Source organism: Aquila chrysaetos, chromosome 1, assembly GCF_900496995.4.
Source record: "Aquila chrysaetos chrysaetos chromosome 1, bAquChr1.4, whole genome shotgun sequence".
NCBI lineage: Eukaryota > Metazoa > Chordata > Aves > Accipitriformes > Accipitridae > Aquila > Aquila chrysaetos.
Window position 1 is genome coordinate 10,607,105 of NC_044004.1, and position 22,258 is coordinate 10,629,362.

The 22,258-nt window shown below is 38.4% G+C and overlaps 1 protein-coding gene across 1 annotated transcript in view; it reads left to right on the forward strand.

Annotated features, from left to right (window-relative positions):
- The window catches only part of DOK7 (docking protein 7), a 69,649-nt gene that overhangs the window by 23,600 nt on the left and 23,791 nt on the right, over positions 1-22,258 (forward strand). The window contains exons 6-7 of the mRNA XM_030017044.2: positions 2,973-3,080; positions 5,779-6,641. Of these exons, the coding sequence (XP_029872904.1) occupies positions 2,973-3,080; positions 5,779-6,641 (971 nt within the window). The remainder of the gene's footprint in view (positions 1-2,972; positions 3,081-5,778; positions 6,642-22,258) is intronic.

Genomic DNA, 22,258 nt, shown 5'->3' on the forward strand with positions numbered 1-22,258 from the left:
TTTCTACACTCATATGACAGGAAGTCATAGGTTATGCCCTCCGTAAGGACTGGTCTCTAAAAGGTAGCTGCCAGTGACTTCAGTCCTTAGTCTGATTTTGTAGCAAAACATCCCGATTAGTGCTTGGTAGTCTGTAACTAAAAATACTGGTATAAGAATCTGCTGCTTCTGGGGAATAGTATTGTGTGTGTTTTCCATAGAAGTCTTGCTTATTAGCAGAAAAGATTAAAGGCAAGACAAAGACTTCAGTAAGACTGATGGACAATTATTTTAAATGTCTGCCTAAGACTTGAAGTCTATGTATGTTTGGCAGGTTTTGAAACTATTTCTCTAGATATTTCTTAGTACTTGCTGAGAAAGGGTTCTTCTAATCAGTCGTCCACAAAACTGGGCAATGAGAGGTCACAGCACATAACTATGAACCCAATTTTATACACCCCTTTTATACATAGGCAATCCTTAAGGGGAAGTTTAACCAAAAAATTACCAGTCCTGTTGGACAGCCAGTATGCCTAGAGATTTCATGATATTGGGTGAAACCTGTTGTGTTGTGTAGCTGAAAGGAAATTTGGCTTCCAGAAGCAATTGAACATGTGAAATGCAAACTTACTGATTTGCTTTAACTTCCCTCCTACCTCCCCATCTTTTATTTTATTATAGGCCATTTTTGCAAGATCAGTTGTTTGACCAGTTGGGGTTTTTTTTTAATTATATCTTTTGCTGTCTGTAGGAGGGATATCAGTTACTAAAAAACTAATAGTTGTGTATGTGCCCTAGTAACATTCTGAAGATCTATATTTATCAAGTAATCATATTCTGAGGAAAGTGGAAGGATCTTTCCTACTGATGGTTCTTTGCTGTGGGAAGGGTTAGTGTCTGTTGCATCTTGGTTTGACTAATTTGCTGATCTGTTATGCCAAGTTTATACTCAAAGTGCTCGTAGAACATCTTTGTTGAACCTTTTTGGACATAAGGGCATTTAACTAGATACAGCAGAGTAACTGGAGCAGAGGACATTCAAAAATAGATTCAAGCCTGTAATGCTGTATGCCACTGAGCAGATCCTTGCATAGACCTGTCTGGGTTGCACCATAGGTGCTGGTGGCCAAATCTTGTATTTTCCTTTGGCAGAGGTCCATATGGAAGCATTGGGAGTTTCATTTAAGTAAGCAGTTACACAGGTTTGAACTAGTCCATGCTTAATATGAGTTGTATTGCAGGGGAAATAAGAATGGAGACCTAACAAGATAATCCATACCAAACAGTTCTCTTTTCTGTTCTTAAGTTTGGAAGGTGTTAGACAGTGACATCAAACACTGTTTGAGCTGGGAGACACAGAGGTCACAGACCCTGTTTGTCACAGGCATTGTTGCCTTGTCCCTGTTAGAACATCTTTGGTTTCCAACATATGCTGTTATAGAAGGACTGTGTGTGTCTGGCTTGTTCTGCTAATCTTACCCAGGTTGCAGACTGCTAAAGATGGAAGTCCCCTCTACATGGGAAAGAAAGTTCAGCATTGTCAGTTCTGTTCCTGTGACGTGCTTGGATCTATCCAGGGCAGATCAGAAACTGAATGTGGTTAGGGAGGAGAGATGTGGCAGCTTGTTTCTCAGGTAATTAATAACATAGGGACTCCTGTGGAGCTTCAGCTCACCTGGCAGTGCTCCTTCCCCTGATTGTGAGCTTGTTTTGACTGCTGTGTTGACAACTTCAAACCCAAGTATTTTAAAACTGAAAGACCTGGGATAAAAATGAAACTTTTCTTTCATCATTTCAACTGTTTTTTATCTTACTAACTCAACCACAGCAATGTATAGCCCTTTAATCCTTTTTTCCCTCTTACTAAATGATTCAACGATTAAATGTTTTTGTGGTGTGCTACTACTACCCAGTTGATCAGATACACAAAGCAGCAGTTGTGAAGAAGCTACTCTGGTTTATCTGTTATTAATTACTTTCCCTGTGTAATTAATAAAGGCTACTTAAATTCTGATGATGAACAAATTAGCAGACCATATCCTTTGCAACTGCTGAACGCAACATACTTGTCAGTGCTGTTTGAAGAAATCCGTAAGATTTCTCTTGGGATGGTGGTTATGATTACTTCCAACATCTGGTTTTATTGTTGTGCCTGGCTGGAAACAAAATGGTCTAGAGGAAACTGGCCTGTTTTACTGATGAACATTCTTCCACATTCTGTGTAACTTTTGGTCTTTCTCTTTCTACTGGAATAGAATGAGCCTTCTTCAGTGAAGTAATTTCAGCTGGAATGGCAAGCTCACTAAAATGTATGGGGAAAATCCCTGACAGTACATTTTAGGATAGTTTTTACCATTCTAACTTGTCTTGTATTAAACATGAAGGCATGCTTATTTCATCTCTGACTTCTGAACTTAATGATCTTCTGAACATCAAGCTTGAAAGCAGTGTCTTTGTAAATAGATGATCTGGATTGGAAGGTATCAGATAGTTTAATCACTATGACTCTGAGTTTATGATGTAGATTTGTGAATTTGTAGGATGAAAAATTTGGTCTTTCTGGATGATAAAATTCCCAATGAGTTCAGTGAAGTCAGGACATGTTTTACAGGTCACATGTTAGTTTTCAACTCCTCTAGACCTGCTGGTTGCTAATTATCTCTGCAGCTGTTGCCTTCAGTGCTGTGCTCTTCAGGGTTCTGTCCCTGGTGGTAACTCTTACAGACATTGCGTATAATCCCTGAAAGCCTTGGACACTTAGAATTATAACTTATTATGTAGCACTTCTCCAGGGTGTGCTTGAAGGCAGATTGTCCCATACATTTTCTGACTGGCATTTTCCCTTCCTGTAGTAGAAGATCAAACATAAGAACCTAAGAATATCTAATGTTCTTATCTAACATAAGAATACGTCTTCTTTTTCTTTACTTCTTTTTTATATATTTTCCATGTTTCTTCTTTTTTGTTTATTTATTTTCTGTTTCTTTTTAAAGATCCAAGTACAAATCCAGCCTATTCAGAAGAAAGATTGGCTCATGAAGCTTTGCAATTAGAAAAGCGCTTGAGCTTGCTGTCCCATACAAGTCGCCAGGGCAGTGGAGGTAAGAAGTATCTTTAAGTAAATAAAAATAAGTGGTATTCCTTCCCTCCCAGGCTTTAGAAATGAGCATATGTATATAATTATAAGATGCTGAGCTTAAAAGAAAAATAATAGAGAAACAGTCAAGATATTTGATTTGGCTGCTGTTGCTTCTGGGGCAGTTCTTCAACAGCATTGTCTAAAGTCCATTAACATAGATTGCAGTTTTGCAACTGAGCAGGGTGAGTTTGGGATCAAACACTATTAACATAGGAAAATCCTTTAGTATGCTGAATCCTACTGAATTTGTGCATGTGCAGCTTCAAAAGAACTGTCTGTGTCAAGTTTGATATCTCCTTAAGTACTTGACTCACTCCGGCCTGGGAGATGGACTGACTTATATAGTTCACAAATCAGGCTTACAGCAGATTTTTGTAGTAAAACCTAGGACTCCGGTGCTTTGGTTGTAAGTGTTATTATTCTTGCTCTTTGTGGTGCTATCTGTACATGTCCCTTCTGGAGTTCTTTATGCATCAAAGTAGAATTGGTGTCTAGCACTGGATTTGTAAAAGGGCCTATGCCCTGAACTGCCATTTGAATTGTTTAATAGCAGAAGTTAGATCCTCAAAACATCTGCTTTGCTCTTGGCTCTAAAGCCTACAAGCCTAAAAATGGCCCTTTGAAGATCCTCAGGAGCTTAATTATATACTTCTATACATGTCAATGGCTACTTTAGTCTTGACACTGCTGACTACTGTGGTTTGTGACTAAATTCCACCAAGACTTCCTGAGTTTTTTCTTGGTTGGCATATAACTACTAGACTTGACTAGATTGATGAAAAACAAATGCAACTTGATAGAGAAGCATGCCTGTTTTTTTTATCCAGTCAATCTGGTTAGAAAACATGGCCCAACTTCGTATACATTCTCTGCTTGAGATTACTTAAATTTATGACCTTATTCTCCTAAGAATGTTATAATCCTCAGAAAATGAGGAATCCTCGGGTAAGATTTTTGTATTCTGTTATTTAAGTTTTGTATAGGAAAATTAAATATTTGTGTTTATGGGAAATAAAACACCAAGACTGTCCCTGTAGGTTTGATGGAAGGAACATTTGCCTGAATCTGGAGATCTAGGTTCTGCCACTGCCTTGGAGAACATGTAGCTCTACACAGTTAGAGCATTTTCTTCAAGACTGTGGGAGGGCTTCCCTTCCAGAGTTCTGAAGTGCCTAAAATATTTGTCTAAGAGAAGTGATTTCAAATAAATTCAACAATCTTATTTTTAAAATAAAAACAGATGTTTTTGTAAGCAGAATAACTTTTATTTAACAAGTATATTTCTTCTTCCAGGCTTGTTGCTGAGAACTACACTAATATTTTTGTAATTTATGCCTTCCATCTAGGTAGCTGTATAATTTAATCTCAGTAGTTACACTTACGTAGGGATCACAAGACAGTGCCGTGCAATGGGCACTGGGGGAAAAGAAAGAATTAGATTTCACGGGATAAACATTGCTATTTTGTGATAGTATATATCAATAATTACTCCAAGAAGAGCAGGACAATTGTTTTAAACTTCTCCCTCAACAACTGAGAATAGAAATACCCTAGTAACACCAGAAGCTCAGGTCACAATTTGCAGTGGAGCCTTCCCCTTTCTACCCTATCTGGCAACTTATGCCCAAGGTTTAAAATTAATAAAATTAATACCTACAAAATGATCCAGCTGTCAGCCTTTGTTTTCACATTGGTTTTATTAAGAAGAAAGAAAATAACATTGTGGACTGTGTATGTCACTACAAGAAAGTGGGGTTTTCTTTGGTTGATTGGTTTTGTGTATGTGTTTGTGTGATGTTTGTGTTTTGTCCTTATGCCCTTATGGCCCTTTCATGCCAATGTTTAATTTTTTTCTTCCATATTCTGTCTTGGGTAGCAGTAGTTACCTGTAAAAGTGTCCTTCTTGCAAGTATCAGTGAGAAAAAAAATTTCTTGCAAAATGTGCATAAATGAATCATGGAAGATCTTTTTGTATCTAGATATGTAAACATTTTTATAATAGTAGTATTCTCACTTTTTTTTGTTACAGTGAGGTGTGGTTGTGTTTTGGTATGGATATGATGGAGAACTACAGTGTAGGAGAGCTCAGAGGAGAGAACAGGAGTCTTAACTTCGATTTTATTTTTGTTGTCTCTTTAATATTCACTTTGATGTCATTCAGATAAGATTTAAATCAAGAAAAAAGTACAAATAAGGTAATCATTTGGTTGATTCAGATCAAATAGAAACATGGAAATGTCATATAGGGCTTTGGGTTACAGTAACAAGGTTTTCTTCAGAGCATCCTCAGCTATTCTGAGCGTGGGACTTTGATTATTCCCTGTGACATAAGATAGGAGTATCTAAAATAAAACCGATTAACTGTACAGAAGTAAAATATGGTTGAAAAGGGGAGAACTTGGTGCATAAACTCTAAAAATTTAGCCCTGAATGCATTATGTTCCGCAGTGTGGTAGGTTTATGGCAAGGTAATATACTATTTGCATTTTGTTTCTCCCATGGGGATAGGAATTATTGCAGGAATTCTGGCTTTCTGACAGAAGTTCCCTTTACAAAAAGCAGATGGAATCTCAGGGTCCTTTCTGTTTGTACATACTTGCCATGTTTCAGTCTGTTGATTGTGTTTTAAACATAGGTTGATGTGTTTTCTTCTTTTCTAGGAGACGACAGAAGTCTTTCAAGCTCGTCTTCAGATACCAGCCACTCGGATGTTAGTGTTGGGAGCAGATTGACAATTTGGCCTGAACAGTCTTCAGCCAGCACTTCTCAAGAGAGTCATGGATTGGCAGCTGCAAAGGGCATTTATCTTGGGGAAGAAAAGACCCTTCCAGAAGGGGCACGTAGCACTACTAAACTGCCTCCAAAGCCCCTCCGATCCAGACAGCTACAGGAAATAGGTCGTCAGAGTTCTTCTGACAGTGGAATAGCTACTGGTAGTCACTCTTCTTACTCTGGAAGCTTCTCTTCCTATGCTGGTAGCTTGGACATTTGCCATGGTGATGAGTTTGGATCATTGCTAAGCTTGCCATTGAACTTTCCTTCGGATCAGAATTTATGTACTTGTCCTCACAGTGAGCCCCAGAGAGGTGCAGGATCAGAGTATCAGGTTCCCAGCTCTCTCAGACATATTTACGATATACCCAGGAGTTTGTTACAGGCAGCTTCTAAAGATGTGCAACCGAAGAGTGCAGATTCCACGCTATCCAAGGACCAGGCCCTGTCACCTCAAGGTGCTAGTGACCCAAAACTGCTACTACCACGGAGGGTACCTGAGCACAGCCAGGACAGAGGGAGGCCTTCATCCTCACTTGCAGAAAGCAGCAAGGACTCAAGTGATGAGACATACGTGGATTTTGTTTCGAGGTGGTCAGACACAAAACCACAAGGACAGGTGTCAGACTCCAAAAGTAGTGAGTTGTCACCACCTAGTGGGGCCTCAGCTGACCCCTATGACACATGTAGCCCCCACCTTGGGATGACAAGAGCTCTTTTTTCAGCTTGTCCAATCTGTGGTGGACTAAAGGTAAATACCTAACACTGAGCAGATGCTAACAAGCCTTGCTTAATATAGCATGATTAATTTAAAGTGATTTAAGTTGCAGGTCATAAATACTATTGTTTCCTTTATAATTTGAACAAGTAATAACTTTTGTGTTGTTTATGCTCAAGTTGAGAGGCTTAGCACATGGTTTGCTCAAAATCTGTGCCTGATCAAGAAAACACTGAACAATATAGGCCATCAATCATTACTTTTAAATTGGTCAATTTTGGCTTTGGGTGTATCTGAGTGGCTTACAGTGACAGAAACAGAAGCTTTACAGGCACTGAGAGGGCTGAATTTGTCATATAACAGTAATTTAGCATGAAGGACATTGATCTCTTTTGCTGCTGGTATTTCAAAAGAAGAAAGAAGGGAGGTCAAATAGTATGTGCTGCTCTTAAGGTGACCACAGTTTATCTTTTTATTTTATTGATGTTCTTATATTCTTTATCATTGTTGTTTGAGAGTGTCTTGCACAAGAAGCCAGATTTGCAAAACTTCTCACTGGGGAAAGAGAAGATAGTCAAGTCAGCATGGCAATCCATAGCAGATCAAATAATCCAGTACTATAACTGGCCAATGACAGATACTTTAGAGGAGGTATATAAAAACTCATTAGTGGTCTACTACCAGGACAGTGTATTTGCAGGAAAAATTATTTTTGATCACCAGTCACATAAAGACTTAAAACCTAAGTTATGGAAATTCATAGGCCTTTCTAAACAGATTTGCCAGTATCTGTAACTATGACTTTGATATTCTTATAAATTCTTTTTGAACCCTGCTAAATTCTTGCCTTTTTATGGCAGTAAGCTTTGTACATTAATTGTACATTGCATGAAGAAAATGTATCTGTTTTTACCCATTCTGGAGAAGACTTTTTTTGTGACTGTGTTTGCTAAACTAGAAAAAGGTAAAGCTGCTTGTGTTGGTGAGCTGTTGAAAAGCTGGGAAGGTTAGAGGGAGTGCTCAAATTAGGGAATGTGTGAAGTAGGGATTCAGCAAGAGAGACTTCTGTTTGAGGAATTAAATACTGCCACTGAAGTGTGTACATTTTAGTTGAGCATGTGAGATTACATAATTCACTGCTATGAAAAGGGCTTGAGCGTACAGTAAGTTATGAAAGAAAAATTAAAAGATTATAAACTTGAGGGATTATTTTCTTCTCATGAGGTGTTTCATGCATTGGCATCATGGACTGCCTTCACATGTCTGAAAACTAGAAAATGTTGTCTGCCCGAGGTGCTTTTATAGCCTCTGTAACAGCACCTTGAATGTTACTTTGTCATGTACTTGCACCATTTGGGAGGTAGGGAGACACTAGTGTGGCAGACCTTATAAGGTTGTGTCTACACTGATCAGTAGGATCAGTGTTCTTCCAAGACCATCCTTGCCAGCCATCTGCACCAAAGGCCCTCCTAGCCCTCTAGCCTAATTCTGAAGGCTTGGCTGGATGCAAGGGCCTGAGATTCAGCCTCTCACTTCTGTTCTTTCTGCAGTGCAGACAGCGGCTTCCTGTGTCTGCCGCCTGTAGTTAGAGAGAAGTTGGGAAAATTGCACAAAACTGATTCCTAGAAAAGCTCTGCTTTGGGATCAGAAAGCTCCAAGATGGATTTGTTGTAGGAAGTGAGGAAAGATTTTAAGGTACAGTTAGCTCACATGGTCCAAATGTTTCTGGGTGATCTGAATTGTCAGTTTAGACATGAATTTATCAAAGTTTTCCCTGGATATCTGTGGCAGACAAGAAGCTGAAAATGAGTATTCCATTGTATATCTTCAAAGCCATTAAAGACTAAATTATGTCACTACTTCTTTAATTGCCTGTTGACCCCAACAACATACACACCCACATCTTTTATTGCAAAGTGCCGTCAGGTTTCATGCTCTTTCTGGTTGCCCTGAAAATATCAGTTGGCAAGAATGTCAGGGATTGTCAATATTTAAACAAATTTAGCGAGAGAAACACTGGTGCAACCCTCTTACTAACTCTTGTTTTAGCATGAGATACTCACATCTTATCTTTTTTTTTTCTACCCATTTGTAAACAGTCAGGAAAGAAGTCTCATTAAATGGAATGATTCATGGGTTTGTTTTTACTTCTGAAAGAAAAATTAACCTTTTTGATACATTGTCCCAAACTGTCAAGATGAGTTATTTTAGCAATATTTAATGTACACTGTCTTTGGCTTTTCTCATGATGAATATCATGAAAGCACAAATCCATATGCTGTAACTAAAATATAATTCTTATCTTTGTGCTCCAAACAGAATATGCTTAAGATGCAGTTAGGGCCAGGATGAGTTGATTTATGGATTAATGAAGACACCAGGTTTTCACATTTATTCAAATTCATGTTCAAAAGGCTTTAGTGTGCCAGTGTTTGGAGTTCCTTTGCAATTTCAAGCTAAGCTGTTAATTAAATTGTGTTGAAGGTTTTTAAATGCCTACTATTTAAAGTGAGTGAGTGACCTGAGTAGAGGAGAGTCTACAGCAGTAATAAAGGATATAAGCATTGGTTTGTTTTCTGCCCTGTATGTAAACTTTGGCAAATCGAGGTTAGATTTGGACATGTTGTCTGTGTGTATTGGGAGTTCAGCATGTGAAGAGTTGGAGACAGGTTGCAGGATGAAGACATGCATATGTGGAAGGCATGGTGGCGTTCATGATGGGGATTGACTTGGTTAAGAACCACCTGCTCCACTAATGACAAGGATGATGATGAACGTAGGGAGAACATACCGTGGGAAAGTGCCAAGTTTCAAACAGAAAATAGGGCAAGGAAGCCTTTCTGCTTCACTCTGGATGAAGAATAGAACCAGCATGAAGAAAGTCACTAAATATTGCTTCTATTTTTTCTATATTGTATTTCATATTAGACATTGGGGATTAATAAGCAAGCATGCAGGGTGTTTTGCTTTCTGTTGTATGTTATTGTAGTGTGCTCAAGATGTCCTTCTCTACAAACTTCGCAAGGTGTGCCTTTGCTATGTAATTTTTGCCTAGGTGATTTCAGTGCTGTAGATGATTGCAGAGATGAAATCTTTGTGTATTGTAAGTATATTTTAAGCTTGGAATGTTGGATTGTTATGGGATTTCTGAGTAAGCTGTAGAGATTTATTATTAGACTTTACTTATTACATTTTCAGCTACTTAGCTAATACTAATTTGATGAATAGAATTTCACTGTATGCTTGTTGCTCTGTAACTTCATTTGATGCTATAGTTTGAGAAATTATGTCAACCTTTTTTATAGGGTGTTTTTTTTTTTTACACCACCATTGTTTGTAAATTTTATTAGAAGTCTGAAAAATAAAATTATTTTCCAACTCTTTTTGTCCTTTTCCATCTGACAAGTACTGGTTTTAGTTTTGCTTTGCTTTTTGTCCCCTGACCGCCTTCTTCTTGCAAGTTGAATTAATATGGAATGATTATGGCTGTCTCTTCACACTACTTAGTTTTCTATTCAAATCACTGTTGACAGCTTGAAATATGCGTATTAGTAGGAATGACTTTTATGTATGTCTAGCTCAGCCTAAACTCATATTTATGTCAGTGGGAGTTCTTATGTATGTAGAAATATAGTCTTGATTACTGCTTTGGTAGTTAATTTGCCTCTATAGAGGAGAAAAGAAAGTGTCAGTTTGTGTGTGTCTGTTATCATTAATTCTGTATTGGTGTTCAGCCATCTAATTTAGTTGCTCATTTAACAATACCAAAACCTCCTTGGTGACAATGGTCCCAAATTAGGAGCTGGTCTACCCAAATCCTCTGCGAGGTATTTGTATAGTTCCTGCAACCACAGTAACTGTATGCCTCAAACTTTGAATCTCCCAGCATATCTGTAGTAAGCGGAAATACGGGAATGCTGTGGTCACGATGCACAAAACAGGTTAGGGGTTTTGTCAGGTAGCAGGATCCACAGCGCTGAGTGGCTAAGAACCCTTCCCTACACAGGATAGGGAGATCTGGTACCTGCCTTTGGGGGATGTGGATCTCTGTTTCAGTGGAGAGTTGCTTTGATAAGCTGATGGGAAATTTACCTCTTTTAGTCTGTTCTGTAGGAACTGCTTTATTTTGCATTACAACTGTGAGGGAAGGCATGTGCATGTCCGTACTGTGATCCTTGAGCAGGCACTTAGTATATTTAATCATGCGGCACCATGTCCCTGCAGGGCTTGTTAATCACATGCAGCCTTTTGTGAGTGCAGAGTCTCTGAGTAGATCTAGAGCTACTACGAATATCTGTGTTTCCATTGTGCATTGTAGACCAGGGAGAGACTAAGCCTAGAGAAAAGCAAGGCTAATGTGTCCTCAGGCAGAGAAGGGGCTTGAACTCTAAAGAACATCTTGCACTGAAGTCTGTTTTGTGGTCTCGCCTGGACTGATTTAACCAAGGTCATGAACAGCCTGTAACTGGGTTGGGAATATAGCCTTTGTCTTCCAAATCCTGTACGACCCCCTTAACCCTGGATTTAGCTGGTGTGTCTCCTTTCATTGTAGAGACTGCTTTTGAAAGTGGTAAAAAAGATGGTCTATAAGGTGTAAACTTGTGTAGTGACATTCAAGAAATAGCAGCTGCAGACTACATTGTCACATCTATGTAACTGAGAATGTTTTCAATTTTTTTGTCTTTTAATCAGGTACTTTTCTAATGTAGTATTAAAATAGATATTAAAGAAATCACAGTATATTGTTATATACAGCTTTAATGTAGCTATTTTTTTTCTGTTGGAGCCATTACCTCTTTCCCCATGAGACTGAACACCTTATGTGTTTATCCTGTAGTGTGTTTATTTCCCATCTTTCTCTGAAAGTATGGGAACATGATTATTTGTAATTACACGCCTTTTACATCCCTTTTCAAAGATTTTTTTTTTTCTTTTACAGTATTGATGTGTGATGCTGTAACTTTTTATGCTTCCTCCCACCTTCAAAAAAGCTACAGGCTGTCTAAATTCTCGGTTGAGAAGGATGCATTTGTAAGCTTCTACGGCATTGTTTCTACTTATATTTCTGCTCTAATCTCAGAGCTCTGGGCAGTTAGGCAACACACACACCTTCAAAACTGTAACAGGAACAGTTTGCACCTCAGAGGAATCTGGAAGTCAGTCATCAGTATTATTGACCTGAGTGACAGTGTGTTTGTGAGAGTCTCGTATGCTTTAATGACCATTGATTCTGGGTATTATTGGCTTTTGGCATGAATTAGAAAACTTGCGTTTGTGCTCTCTTTTAAGATTTAATTCCAATTGTTTTTCTTTAAGTCCTGACTGTGATACATTAACCTGCAGTGAGGTGCATCTTCCATAACATTTATCACCACTAAATGAGGTGACTGGACTGGACCATAATTTGGCAATCTGGCACTTTACATACATTACTGTTGAGATGTTGCTTATCAGCAGTTCACAGGGGAAGGAAGATTTTTTTTTCTTCTCAGTTTACCGCTGTTATTTTGTACAATATTATAATACTTCTTGGCAATAGGCTTCACTCCCAAGTAATCAAGAAGAGACCCAGCTTCCTTTTACTTTGTTGTTGCTGGTAAGGGCTCATATAAGTGACACGGCTCTTCCAAAGCTTTGCTTGGAGGAGGTCACCTAATAGGTATGTCTCTGGATTTGAGATAGCACAGTAAAATACAAGACATGCCAACCCTACCAGAACTGTGCAGATCTGACTTGCTTTTGGCCCTGTAGGAGGCTGCCTTACCTCTTATCGGAAAAATAATACAGAAGATACTCTCCATCTGTCATGAAAGAATCCCCACAGCATTTGTGCTAAGAATAAAGGTTCTAATCTGAATTCAGAATAATAAGAATTAAGCTCTCGGCACTTCTTGGGATCAGGCAGTAAGTGGAATAGGTAGCCTGTGGTCTGTAATTGGAAAAGAAGTGCCTGCCACAGAAGCACTGGTAAGTGAGATGACATTAATAATGTCAAGGAGAAGAGAGCATCTTTCCTACATGAGGGAATGTAGACAACGTAGCTCAATGGAATTCATTCTTCTGTACTAAATAGAAGTGTTGCTGGATTGCTGTTCTGTCAGAGAACCAGTGAAGATATTGATAAACCACGGTATTGACCTTTTATACCCATCAGAATGAACAAATGGGAAAATCTACTTCCTCCCCTAAATACAATCAAGCTGGATAATAGCTTTTATTATTACTACAACTGATAGCTACTTCTTCCTCTGTTGGGAGCAATAGCTTTTCTGAAGAGAGAGAAAAAAATGTTTTGAAGGAGGAGGAGTCTGACAATAAAAGCTGGAAAAAATTAGTCTCTTTGGAATGTAGGGTTTGTGGGCATTGTTTTTTTTTTACCTAGTTGTAAAGAGACTGATCAGATCACTTGGAACATGGCCACAATGGGAAAATGGAAAGCTTTTTTTCTTCTTTTTTTTTTCTAAATAGAAATCCATTTCTTTCTGGAAAAATTCTACAGAATCCTATAAAGTGTTAGCAGACACTTTCTATCTTCATTTTCTAAAAGGGAGAAAGTAGAATTCACCTGCAGAGGAAGAAACCACAAAAAGAGATTAGGAAAGCATGGATTACATTGAGCTGAACTCAGAGGGAAGCAAATAACTCCAGTGGCAGCCTTGGATTAAGTTTCCTAGGTTTGATTCCCATGTGGTTCATCTCTTTCTGCAAGAGCATAAACAAAGTTGCTTTAAAAAAAACTCAGTTCCTTGACTTGCATTTCTGCAAAATGTTTGTAATGTCTACTATTGTTATATTTTTAAGATCATGGATTAAAGAATGCTATGCAGAAAATACTCTGTTTTGATTAACAGTCACTGGTATCAAAGTAATTGCGTGGTTCAGAAGGAACTGGCGAGTATCAGTAGGATAGCAATCATTTGGATGGGATGTCTGGAGGGTTGACAGCAGCTCACTGTGAGTAGATGAGAGGATTGAAAATAGATGCTCAGTGGGGGTGTGACCTTTCCTACCAACCATTTTTGACAGAGCCACTTAAAACTGGAAGTATGCAAATTAGAAGGATGGAATGTGTTCCAACAAAATTACACAAACTGTGCTTAAACTTGTCCACAACCCATGACAAGACATGTGAGTGGAATTAGTTTTGGTAATTCATGATGCCCAATATACTTATTACTTCAAGATATCTATGGAAATACTTTCAGTCTGGCTGATAATATCCCATATGGATTTGTAATCACATTAGAGCCTTAAGGTATCAGTTGTGTAGAGGTTGTGATGTAGGCAAATTCTTACTGTTTCTAATATAATTGTGCAACCCTATGCCAAGCTGTATTACTTCGTTCATAAAGAGCAAATATTTTTTTCTAATATTGGCTTAGTAAAGTTTAATAATATGGTAACAACACCTTCATATGGGTAATGGGATTTTGGCATTTGTTAACAAGAAAATGGCAAGTGTGGCAACAAATCCACCGAATAGAAAATTGTTTATTACCTGCTCCACAAAAAACCCACACTGAAACCAATTTGAGGAATGAATCACTGAAGAATATTTATATGTTCAGAACAGAATGAATACTTCCCATAGGCAGAAGAGTTAGAAAATGTGGGTAATCCATTCTGGTATAGAAATGCCTGCCAAACAGTTTTCAGGATGGACTGTTTTAGTTGCCTTGTGATTTTATGTATTGCTTTATTATGCATAGTTGTGAATGCTTCTGCTGAAATGCTAGGGAGCTTGTCTAGAAGAAAAGAAGAAAAGAAAGGGAATTCTTTGAAAGTCCACATAGTAGATGGGACTGCCAAATTTACCTCTCATGCAATTGTACAGTCCTGATGAAAATGTCTTACTGAGGTCAGCAGAAGCTTTTTTGCAGACTTCAGGGGGCTTTCCTCTGACGTTTTTAAAAGAAGGGCCACTGAAATCAGTGTAATTAAAACACTTGCTTTGTAAGAGAATTGGACTGTGTGTAAGTTAAAAGAAATAAGATGGATCTTTGATATCTAAGAGAGACAGATTTCGATCCCTGCCGCATAAGTAGAAGAGTGGGGTTGATTGCTCTGGACCTCAGGAAATAAAGAAAGAATCCATACTAAAGTTTGATGTTCTTGCCCTGCCTGTCTTAGTCTTGGATGCATTTTACAAACCTGCATGCTATGCTATAAAGCTAGTTGTCTACTGCAGACTCCTGGCAGGAATTTGTGATGGCAAAGTGCAGATGATGGTGTTTTGGGCCCTGTTTCACTTTAAATAGGAGAGGAATTGCCCACCCCAGGGTGTGCAAGAGACATAAGAAGCTTGAGATTTGGACTGATCTAGGAATTTTGTGTTACGGTTTTATTATTATGGCTCTGACCAGCTTACTCCAGCCCATCTAGTTGTGTAATATCTGTATCTGGATAATGTTTACTTCCCAAGGCTATTGTCAGGACTGATGGGATGGTGTTTCTACAGTACTTAGGATGTGGACAATTCAATCCAAGTGCTAAAGATTGTATTAAATGTGATGTTTTTCAGGCTGTAGTGAGAGACAGAAAGTTGTTTGCCTTTCATGTGAACTGTGGACAGAAAAGGAACTCATTAATAAGAGTTACTAAAGAAGAAATCCACCTGCCAGGATGGAGCAGCTGCTCTACAATTTTTTTTTTTTTAAATGCTGGGAACTCTATCACTAGTTTTTATAACTTCAACAAATAGTTCAAAGCCATTTTCTATTTAATGAAAGATCACAGAGCAGTGGCACCGAATACATTATTTCAGCAGAATTTTTTTGTGTGTGTGAAATTGAGCCTGAAGAATGGTGTCTTTCAAGAACTGCAGAGTTACTGGAAAGAAGTTATTAATGCAGGAACCTTTACACTCAGTGGATTCAGAAAGTCTACAACTGAGAGCATGGCAGTTGAAAATCAGTTCTTTCTAAGAATGGGATTAGCCTGAGGGTTGAGGAATCTTTTAGCATTTAGAAAGGAGCAAGATATCAAGAACATGCTTGAGGATATGGCTGAAATTCAAGCCAAGTTGTAACAACAGAGGAAGAAAAGAAAAACATAATTGTATTACGTTTTCTTCATGTATTCTTTTCTTAAATCCTTATGAAGAAGCATATTGCATCAAATCTAATTTTGCAAATCTTTTTGATGCAATGATTTTTTTTTTCTTTAATTTTTTTTTTTTATTTTTTTTTTTTTTTTTAGGTCAAAAGCGATTTTGCCTGAATAGGGATTAGGTAAAACTCTGAGCAATTCCCCAGTAAGAGGTGTGAGAGCAGATGACCACAGGGAATTTCTGGAGCAGTTCAAGCTATCTGAGGATCTGCAGTTAAATATTTCAGCTAGTCAATTTTCCTGTCTTAAGTAAGTAGATACTTAGCGTTGAGTTTCCTTGGTGCTGGCTAAACTCAGCTTGAAATGTAGGAACTCTGGGTCAGAACCAAGGTGACAAAATGATACCTTAAAGTTACTGCACCTGACCAACTAAGCAAATCTTTTTACACTGTAAAAAATGCTCTTTAACCCACTTTTTATCAGTTGCACACAATCTTTTCTGTTCTATTCCTAAATGAGAGTGTGGAGGGAAGGACTTGCTTGAATTCTGGCCATCCTTGCTAGTGCGGTAACATTTTGAATCTTGAAGGGTCGCTTGAAAAACTAATTTGCTTCAGGGAGTAATTTAACCCATGGGTGTAGGACAGTTGTGTGGGGAAAAAATGTTATGTGGAGCCACTGTTGTTTTTCCATCCCCTGTCCTTCAGCTCCAGTGAAGTTTGATGCATCAATATGTCTGTGTCTGTAACAACACATAAGTTTTGTGTGTGTGTAAAAGTTGGGTGGGATGGGGATGTTAAGATCAAAATGATCAAAGCAAGTGACTGTTAATGTGATCCATGTGATAAATGACAGCCAGGATGGGGAGAGTGAATACCAGTCTTACATACAGATTCTAGGCTTCAGTAAAGTCCCTTCACTGCATACAAGCTCTGCTTGTATGTCTTCCTTGGCATTATTTTTTATGTATTTCCATGTTTCCTTTCCTAAAGCAGGGTAGATGAAAGAAAGCAGTCCTCAAGACTTTCTCTGAAGCAGTTCAGTCCCACACAAGTCCAAAGGGTAGATGGAAAAGGGGCTTTAAAGTTGACTTTGTGCTCCTAAGTCTTGTCACATGAGGATATTGGGCTATTCACAGTATAAACTGCAGCAGCCAGCTGTCAATCAACTGAAATGACTGTTTCAACAGCTGGGAATCAGTAGGACATGAACTCTGGCTGTGTTCCCTCTCCCCTAGCCACATCCTCTGCAGTAGTCTGGATTCTGTGGAATCCTCTGCTAATTCAATGCTGATTGGAAGCAATTTTGAATGTACAAGAAATTTGAGCCTGGAAAATATTAAGGAAATATAAACCTTTTCCAGATCTGGTTTATTACAAGGACAGAGAAGTGCTAAGTGGGCTATATCAGGGCTAGTAACTGTATACTTGAATCCTCTGTAGCACGAGGAAAACATTTCCAGATTAAGTTTGCCAATTCATCTCATTCCTTGAAACACAAAGTCAAGCAGAACACGTGTGCTATGGAGATAACTGCTATAGAAAGCTTTGGAAAACTACAGAAATAATTATACCTAATAATTCATAGCAGTGCTCTCCGATATAGGAGAAGCCTGTGAGCAGCCCCCATGCATAGTTAAGTATCTGTATCCTTTGAAGCTGTGCAGTTTAATTATACTTTCATTACCTTTGACAAACCATAATTTCAGTGATGGGCTGGGGATAAAGGAAAACACTTGTCTTAATATTGCTATTTTGAGCTTTCTCTCCCTTATTTGTCCTTCTAGTTCTGTCCGTTTCTTTCTAATAATGGTTATTGATTAATAATTTTTTTGTGGGAGAAATTGAGGAACCTTGGCTGTAAATGTGAGGTTGAAAAAGAAGGAAAATGAATGTGAAGATCACATTGCAAGGCTTTCATTTTTATTCTTCATAGACTCATAATTAAGCCTACTCTAGTTCTCTCTCTGTGTGGAGCAGGATGCACAGGTTATAACAAGGATTCTTTTCTTCGTGTCTTTATGTGGAATGGGCTGGAAGGAAGGAATCAAATAACTAGTCTAATGTAAATTGGCATAGCTCCATCGGCTACAAAACAGGCCCAAGTGTATTTTTAGTGCAAGCACAAGCTAAGCTCACACTGTGGAACAACACTCTTTGGGGGAAGTAGAAGGAGGAAAAGACTTTTCTTAGGGCAGTCCCTAGGTGAATGTTTCAAAATGGTAATCACAGCTTAACATAAAATTTCTCCATCTCTAAGAATCTGTAGAGGTAGGTTTAATTCGTCTTTAACATCTGAGATTTTACTTTGCCAGCTTTTGAAATATTTTCACAGTTGAGCCCTTCTTTATTTACTGTTTGTCACTGTAACTGTAGAGTTGTAGTTAAACTCTTTATTTGCAAAAAAGAATCCCTTTTCTTTGTGGATAGATGGCTTGGATTTTAAATCTTGCTGCAAGCAGAAAACTTGAGTAAAAGGGATACTTATGTGCTTTTGTATACTTGGTGTAATTAATTTTCTGTTAATCAGAAACTTTTTGACAAGAACAGTTGTGATAAGTTAGGATAATTCTCAGTGCAGTGGCATAAGAGCTATTGTTCACTGAAAAGTGTAAAATGTCTCTTATGCATGTTGGTTGAAGATCATCCCCTTTCCTCATCAGAGAAGGAATGTCTCAGTGTCAAGAAATGAATGAATTATTGGACCTTTTGTCTTACATGTCTCTTCTGGTGTAAATTTGCCATCAATTGCTCCTTTGCTAATCAAGAGAGCAAGGCTGTTTGAATCCCTTTTTAAGTGTGTGCATATGTGTATACGTTAATGATTGTTCTTTTAATTTGAGTCTCTCCAAGCTTCCGGCTAAATAGTACTTTTGTATTGACTTTTAAAATCTTGAAATGGACTAACGCTCCTACTGCAGCAGAATTCTGTTGTTTCTACTGGGATGTGCTATTCTAAGAAAATGTAGAGCAACACCTCCCATTTGTCAAGCCCTCCTAATTTCACAGGTATTTCTGTAGTACTGAGATGCACAGTTAGTCTTGTGAACTTCAAAATATAAACAAAATGGATCATGTGAGGTGTTGGATCCAGTCGATGTGCACTTTGCCTCTCCTGTTTCTTTTACATGCTGAGCAAGAAGAATGAGATGAGAACACCACACTGCTTATTATCTGCACAGTAGAGTCAAGTCTGTTGTTATTCACACCTGTTTGGGCCCCATCTGAGCCTCATTTTCAGTGGTATGGTAGTTTTGCTGGAGTCTCTGCCTTCTTGGTGCAGAATGAGTGGAAATTAACGGATCTATTGTACAAGGAAGCTCAGACTAGCAAATGTGGGGAAACTGAGTGTATTTTAAATATCAAATATTCTTGTAGTAGTGTAATGCTACCCCCTATTGGAAATTTGAATATATGGAATATAAACCAGAATATATGGAACTGAAGCCTCTTTGACTTCGTGTACATTACTTTGTTTCCATTGGACTTGATAGGACTTTAGAAGTGCCATTCTCCATTTAAAAAAAAAAAAAAGAAAAAGATTTTTTGGCGTAAATAGGAAAGATGTTTTCTCCCCAGTTACCAGAACTGAATTCAGTTTAAAACAATCTTCTTTTATGTTAAAATACAGCTGTAGGCACAGATGCCTGCAATTTTACTGTCTTTCTATAAGAATACAAATATATAACCTACATTGATTTTTATTGTTCATAAACATCTATATATTGATAAAGGCCTTACCACTTCTAAAAGAGAAACACATCCTGTCTTTTTGCATAGCTAAAGCTACTGTATACACTGTTACTCAGCTGTATCCTGAGTAACAGCACTTGTGTTCACCTGTGAAAATGTGAATGGTTAAAGCAATGCTGTGCGTGCACTGCTGAACCTTCAACAGTCAGGACAAATGCGTGTTTGAACTCTTTTGCTTAAGCATTACACCAGGAGTTTCTGTATGTACCTTAGGAGAGAGGTGGTTTAACTAACAGCAGGCTAGCTGAACAAGGTTCTGAAAATGGGAAAAGGGAATGTAATGTTGCTATGAAAACATCTCTAAAAAGTTGACAACACTATCTTGAATTGGAAAATCTGCTGGGTGTCTTATGCTTCAACTAAAAATTTTTCCTTTTCATAAAATTCCAGAACAGATCTGCTGCTGTAAACCATGACAGCTCAAATGAGGAGTTAGGGGGAACAATGTAGCTGATTATTATTACCTGGAGGAATTGGCCTTCTTTATTTTGACCCTAAGAATATGAGATATGCTGAACTTTAGAGTGTATCAGGGGTATCTGCCTTGGATCTTAGACGTCATGGTTGGAGAAAAAAAAGTTATAGTTTCTGAGCTGAGTGTATTTGATGGTTTATTTTAATGGCAATTGTGTCAGGAGTCTTTCATGTCCTGAATGGCAGAATGATTGTTATGAGATACATCTGGTGAAAGATGAGGCAGTGAAGGCTGATGTTAATACATTTGATTATGTATCTAGCATCAATTCGCAGATGTATTTGTTCAGGCTTCTGTGCTCTGAAATCAGGAGATGCTGTGCCCCAGTTGTCAAGTTTGATGAATATACCCTATGATATTTGCATATAGTGTTTTTATTTTTCGTGAAGAATTGTTTTTGGTTCCTGCCTTCTAACTCCTGCACCAATGCATGTCTGTACATGTTTATCAAATACATTGAATTAAAATTGGTCTCAGAGGCAACTTGCTATGTCTGGTCTAGCCATTTCTTCTGGCTGGCTGAATTCCTCAGCCTAGTGCTGGCTCCTGCTATGAAAGTCCTCCTGTATCATGAACTGGGAGTGAAATGTGTTCTGATCATGCTCCTGTGTCTTTGTGCTGTGAGGTCTGTCAGGAAGTTTAGATGAGATCATCTGTTCAGCAGTATTCATAATCATTAGTGTCCACCTTTTCATTTGAGTTGCTTACAGAGATCTACAGTATCTCTCTCTGCAGCTTGTCACTGTATCTGTCCTTACAAAACTTTCATGAAATAATGCAGTGCTTCTACCTGTATAGAAACCAGCGCTTCTGATTTTTACATGTGGTTAAGTAGGACAGACTCTCAAATTCACAGAAGTATTTAGTAATCTTGTTTGATCTAGAACCATCATACCAATTTTTTTGAAGGACCATGAGAAACTCAAACCTTAAGAAATTAGTTTAAAAAATTGTAAGGTAAACCGAAAATCTGTGTTTGAGGGAGGTGGTAGAGTGTTTTTATTTTATTTATGTTTCTTAAGTTGTTGTGGTTTTGGGCATTTCTCTAACCACAGGCTGTCTAGCTGATATTGGTGTTAGGGCAGTTTATGATGGTTTGGTGTTGTGTGCCTTCAGACTTTGCTATCTACTTGGAGTGAGTGTTATCGCTTTGGGTCAGCTGTACATGCTCTTGGCATTGTTTTCTGTCTAGCAAGTATGCAAGCTTGACTTGTAGTAGTGCCTGGAAACAGACACAAACTTCACTGATGTGTTTACACCAGGTATTTTATATGCATTGGGTGGTATTGCACAGCTGTTTTCTCTAGAATTCTGTCTAAATACTTTTGTACATGATGAGATATGTATGTGATGTTAAAAGGATGTTATTTAGGTTGAAAAGTTAAGCCCCTTACTGTTAAGGAATTGACAGATTTACAGTTGCTCATGCCATCTTGGTTTTACCCACACATGTGTCCCTCTCGTGCAGTGAATGAGGCAGATGTCCCCTGGAAAAAATGGTATGTGACCACATAATTGCATTACAGTTCAGTTGTTCAGCACACTCCTAGTGTGACTTTTCGGTATGTAGTAAATCTAGGTCTGTTTTTGAAAAGCAAAAGGCAAGAGCAAATCATGTGCCTTGCTGTGTCAGCTTCCCCATGCCCATATATTATCAGTAGCAGAGCTTGAAATTTGACCCTTCAGCATTGCGACCAGGACTCCTACCATCTGAATTTCAGGGCTGTTGCTGCTAGCTGACAGCTGGAGATGGCTTTTGTCTCAGGGTGGAGGCTTGGCAGCTGGATCCATGTACTGGCTTTTGTGATAGCTGTGGCAGAGGACTCAGCCCAGCTTTTCTTTCTCTCCCTTGAGTGGACAGTTTCAGAGCATGCTAAAGGCAAGGTGTGTCATTTTTGGAGCTAATGGTCATATTCTGATGCTGATGATCGTATTCTGGATTGGGTGACAAATGGCTCATGGCTGCAGGTGGCTGGGAAGCCCACAGCAAGAAGCAGAATGCCCCTCTCAACAGAAGCATATTAAAATCACAACTGAAGACTTCCTCTGTAAAAACACGAGAGAGAGAGAAGATGGTACACAAATCTGGACTGGAACTAAACAATACTTTTCATTCTTTCTCATGTCTTGCTGTTTAAACACCGCCTGTAACTTGTAGATGAGTTGAGCTGTGATTATCCCACAGGCTTTAGGAGGCATATTTTAATGTGACACAGCATGGCTTGCCAGTGCCACTGAAATCGCCAGCTTCATGCTTCAGAAAATAGCTGATGTTTGGGCTTGGCTGAGCAAACTGAGATGTTTCTGAACTGACTTCAGCAATCTTTCTGTAAGCCGACAGTTGGCTTACGACAGATGAAGCTGAGTAATCAAAG